This window comes from Helianthus annuus, chromosome 6 (genome assembly GCF_002127325.2).
Source record: "Helianthus annuus cultivar XRQ/B chromosome 6, HanXRQr2.0-SUNRISE, whole genome shotgun sequence".
NCBI classification, from domain to species: domain Eukaryota; kingdom Viridiplantae; phylum Streptophyta; class Magnoliopsida; order Asterales; family Asteraceae; genus Helianthus; species Helianthus annuus.
The window spans coordinates 67,811,406-67,816,641 of record NC_035438.2 but is presented as its reverse complement, the minus strand read 5'-3'; the positions used below and the strand labels follow the sequence as shown (position 1 = coordinate 67,816,641).

At 39.7% G+C, this 5,236-nt stretch overlaps 1 protein-coding gene across 1 annotated transcript; it reads right to left on the bottom strand.

Moving 5' to 3' along the window:
* Positions 1-1,263: 1,263 nt before the first annotated feature.
* On the bottom strand, positions 1,264-2,088 carry LOC110944840 (protein FAR1-RELATED SEQUENCE 5-like). Its single transcript, XM_022186483.1, has one exon. The coding sequence runs from the start codon at positions 2,086-2,088 to the stop codon at positions 1,264-1,266; it is 825 nt and encodes a 274-aa protein (XP_022042175.1).
* Between the last annotated feature and the right edge of the window lie 3,148 nt (positions 2,089-5,236).

Here is a 5,236-nt window from a genome sequence, read left to right as displayed (position 1 = left end):
ACAACGATCAAAACTTACCTACCATTAGCAGATGGGAAACTGACATTACGAACCGCTCTTCGCCACATGGGGGACTGATGCAAACTTTGAACGAAGATCAACGGGCTGCGGTCAAAAACACAGGGTTTGGATCAATACTTAGGTTTAAAATGGGTCAAATTTCATTAGCTTTGGGATGGTGGTTGGTGAAAAACTACGACCCTAAAACACGAGTGTTAAACTGCGGTAGCCACCACATACAAATTACGGAGGAATTGGTGCACGATGTCTTTGGCGTACCGAAAGGGAAGGTAGAAATAAAAGAGGTTGAGAGAGCAAGGGCAGATTTCCATGAGGTTATCGTGGAATAGAGAAGCCAATTCGAAAACGCTCCTACATGTTTGAAACCTGTTCAATTCAAGACGCACTTGTAGGCACAAAATGCGAGAGGGAGAATTTTTGTGTTGAACTTCCTGCTATTCAACAACACACTACTAGGAGAGACAACACACAATTCGTCAATTAATATGAGGTTTCTACTAGCCTTGCGTCGAGGGATTGAAATCAAGAGTTTCAACTGGTGTGAATACATGATAAGGTGTCTGGATAGAACTGTGGATGAATGGATGAATGCCTTTGCTAGTGGTATGTTCCGTATATTTACACACTTTTGTTTGTATACAATTTTCTTAACACACACTTGGAAAATCACACGTACAACTTAGACTTATACATGTTAGCTGGAAAACTACACTTAAAACATATCTTAGACTTATAATGTGAACACAGTCTTAAAACACATCTTAGACTTATACATGTTCAAACACATCTTAACACACACTTGGGAACTACACTTAATACACATCTTAAAAACACAACTTAGACTTATACATGTTAGCTGTATAATGTGAACACATCTTAAAACACATCTTAGACTTATACATGTTAAAACACATCTTAACACACATGTTAGACTTATACATGTTAAAACACATCTTAAAACTCAACTTATACTTATACATGTTAGCTGTATAATGTGAACATGATCTTAAAACACATCTTAACACACACTTGAAAAACTACACTTAAAACACATATTAAAACACAACTTAGACTTATACATGTTAGCTATATAATGTGAACACATTCTAAGTTTTTGTAAAACTGTTTGTTAACGTAAAACACATTCTTAGAGTTATAAATTGCAAAAGCTTTGTTAGACTCCAGTTTAAAACACAATGTGAATCTCGTATAAAAATGCATATAGAAATATGAATCTCGTCATTACTTGTTCCGCTTGTAGGTAGCATCAAAGGATACAACGCCTCCAAACATATAAAAATTTCTCTTCATGTCCTCGTCAGCCCAGAAAATACACTTCAACACACCTTCATCCATCATTTGATATTTACAAGAAAAGTTCGGTAAAAAAAAATTTTTCCTCATTAGTCGCTTGACAAACATTTCAGCATCAGACTCTCCGATGAACAAATTTAATTCTTTTTTGAAATTTTTGAAATCAACTTTGGTCGCACCGACTTTATCGAACCCGCCACACACCTCCTTCATAATATTAAATGCCCGAACAGGACCAATGTTAAGATTTGACATCTTATTTATCATATCTTCATGCGCACGATCAACCCCTCGGTTTTCCTTAAGAAAATGTAAATCTTCTTCATGCACAAAATCATGGTTGTGCGCCTCTGTGAAATGATATAGCTCATACTTCTTGACATCATTCAGCTTTATTCTGATTATCGCTTGGCATCCAGTCCTTTTGGATGGTACCCTACGTACCCACCTGTCAGAAGGTTGTTCGACAGAAGTATCCACCGGTCGAAACTCTTTGTGGCCCTCTTTTGAACAGAAAAAATACTTATTTATTATAATACCACGATTTTCATGTTGTGTGCCCTTCCTAACTGTCCAACCTCCAGCATCTGCATAAGCTTTGTAAAAGTTATACGCAGCATCAAGTGTGTCAAATAACATGCCCTCTGCTGGAGTCAGCGAAGATGATGAAGTTGGAATATATGTCTTTGTTCCTGAGTTGGGAGAAACTTGTTCCACGCCATGTGGTTGGTAATTGGGAACATCTACAAACATGACAAAAATAATGCATACACATCATTAACGTAGACTACAGGTTTACCTCACACATAAAATAAAATAATGCATACACATCATTAACGCCACTAGTTTATGAAAGTCCTCTTTTTTGTCAACACTCGTAACCTAGCGACGCTAAAACATTTCAACCGCAATGTTTATATATGTTACATTGAGTTGAGTTGAATACGTCGAAACATGCATTTTCATATGGTTAACGCATGATATTACCCTTGGACTAATCCATTCGATGTTTACAACGGGTCCGCAACGTATCGTTTGCGGGTCATATTACTAGTTTAAATAATCGGTACGAGTACAGGTACGGGTACGAGTACGGGATCCTACCCTTTATTCTTCTTTTTTCCCAGCAAGTCCTTCAGATACCCCTTGCTTAACAGGTAACCTATCTCTTTCCTTAGAGCAATGCAATCCTCGGTCATATGTCCGAAGTCTTCGTGGAAGGCACACCATTTGGATTTATCCTTCCAATCAGCTTTCTGCTGGTTCTTTCGAGGCCACCTAGCTTTGTCCCCTAAACCCTGCATAGCATACATTAACTCATGTATATTAACAGAAAATCAGTATTCAGATAAGTCAGGATATTCTTCAGGATCCTCGTCTTCAACAGCATTCACTTTCTTGTTATCATTTCTGCCATATGGCTTGGAGCGATATGGCTTGTATGAGGTTTCTGATTTCCTGTTAGTTGATTCATAGGTTGAGGTAGAATTCATCCTCTCCTGCATCTTCTTGTCATCTTCCAAACGGATATATCTCAAAGCTCTGTTACGAGCTTCGTCGAGATTCCTGCAGGGATTCATTACAAGATCCTGATAAAACTGTGAATCCTTTTGTAACCCCATCTTAAAAGCTTGCACAGCTGTTGCAACATCAAGATGTGGGATATCCAAGGATTCTCGACTGAATTTGTTCACATAATCCCTCAAGGATTCCTGAGGCCCTTGAGTTATCCTGTAAAGATCACTGGTTAGTTTCTCAAAACTCCGACTACAAGAAAATTGACTGTTAAATAAATTAACCAAATGAGCAAACGAAGTAATTGAGTGAGGAGGAACGTTTAACAACCATTTTAAGGCTGATCCTGTCAGAGTAGAACCAAATCCCTTGCATAAGCATGCTTCCTTGAGCTCCGGAGGGATAGGGTTAATCTCCATTCTTTCCCTATACTGGGCAATATGCTCTTCAGGGTCCGTAGTCCCATCATACAGCTTCATGTTGGGAGTTTGAAATCTTTTTGGGATTTCAGCATCACAGATAGGATATGCAAAGCGGGATATTCCTCCCACATGCAACTTGCATGAGGAAACAACACTAGACTGGGGGACTTGAAGGGGTATTGTTTTGGTCAAAAATTACCTAAACAATTAAGTGATCAAATTAGTTAGGTGAGGTAGTGTGCTAAAATTATATGTGAAAAATGTATTGGCCAAATTAGATATGAAAACAGTTTCAGGATACAGCCCGGGATATAGAGCTGTATCAATGATCAAACAATGAGCAAAAAAAGTAAAGGTTGACACGTGATGTACGAGGAAAGCCCTTGATCAATCTAGATCGCCGACATAAAACCTCGGGAGCTGACAATCGCAGCTGCCTTGTTCTTCTTATTGCTTCAAATATCAGGATACAGTGCAGGATGTGGTGCGGATCGACTATGTGTTACAATGTAATTTGAATACAAGTGTTTGAGTGTGGTGTTTGCGGTGAGCTAGAGAGTAAAAGTGTTCGAGAGTGTAAGTGTAAAATTGTGTGTCTTAAACTGATCCGCCCCCATCTATTTATAGTAAAGATAATGTAACAAACTATCCTAAACTTCCGGGATCCAACGAATATTCCCACTCGAACGTTGAGAACCAAGTCTTTCGGGTTCAACGGCTTCCTTATAACAAATACGCCCGAGTCTTGAGGAGAAGAAGTCCTGATGACCGTTAGTAACTTACAGCCATTAACCTGCACGTGTTTAATTCACTCAACCTTAGGATATCGCCCAGGATGTTAACAATATCCCCGTCCAGTATCCTGATCACAAATAAACAATTAAAAGCGGGATATTAGTCAGGATATGTATACTCAGAAAATGACCCATAACAGGTACGGTCCCAGATCTCGCACCAGCATGGCTGCGAGTGACCATTACCCTCATCAAGAACCCCCCTCAGCAAGAACTTATCTGTGTCCGTGCGGACACGCGCGAACACAGCGGTCGAATCCAATCTGTCAAGTGATGAGAAGACTTACCTTGTGTATGAAAATGGGTGTACACATAGCGATGCGGCTTGGCACCACATCCTATGAACATTTTCGTCATGACAAGGGATCTGGACAATAGCAACAGTCACCACAAGTGGCGATGCGGCCTGGCACCGCATCCCGCAGTCCTAGCCAGAGTGAGAATGCGGAAACTGTGACAACTCGTACTTTGAACCTACTTTGTGTATCGTTACGTGTTTATGTGAACTTTGTGATTATATGAATGTTATGTTGATACGTGCCTTGTGTAATATATGTATGTTTATAAACGGCCCAATCGCACAACACCTACTCGATTGCACAAACCCACTCGGTCCGTATGGTTGGACTCGAGACCACTAGGTCGCCCAAGTGGGGGTTTCGGCCCACTTCCATTCCATACGTATACATGTTCACTCATACCTTTAGGGTTTTAGTTTCACAACTTTGCAATCAAGAACACACACTAAACACCCTCTCTCTCTCTCTCTCGGCTCGGAACCGAAGGCAGCCAAGAATCCCTCCTTCACCGAAGATCATTGTGCTCGGATCAATCCCATCCTCTTTTCAATCGGTTAGTATGATGCCACTAATTGTATGCGTTATGTGTTTTGTTAGTTATCGGATTTTTGTGATCGGTTAGGATTTACACTAGGGTTTCGGTTCACATATGAAAACATGATAGTTGAATTATGAACTCATTGTTCCTGTTATTGTTTCTGATGCATATATGATTGATATTCGGTCCGGGTATAACCGGCTAGGTTGCATGCTAGCCTAATAATATGATTTATGATTCGGTTTTACGTTCTTGATTTAGATGTTAATGATCCGATTGTATGATGATAATATGAATGTTCATGAATATCGATTAATTGCTGTTTGATTCTGA

What these genes read in the sequence shown, in the direction of transcription:
- LOC110944840 (XM_022186483.1), bottom strand. Translation starts at nt 2,088, where the DNA reads ATGTTTGTAGATGTTCCCAATTACCAACCACATGGCGTGGAACAAGTT.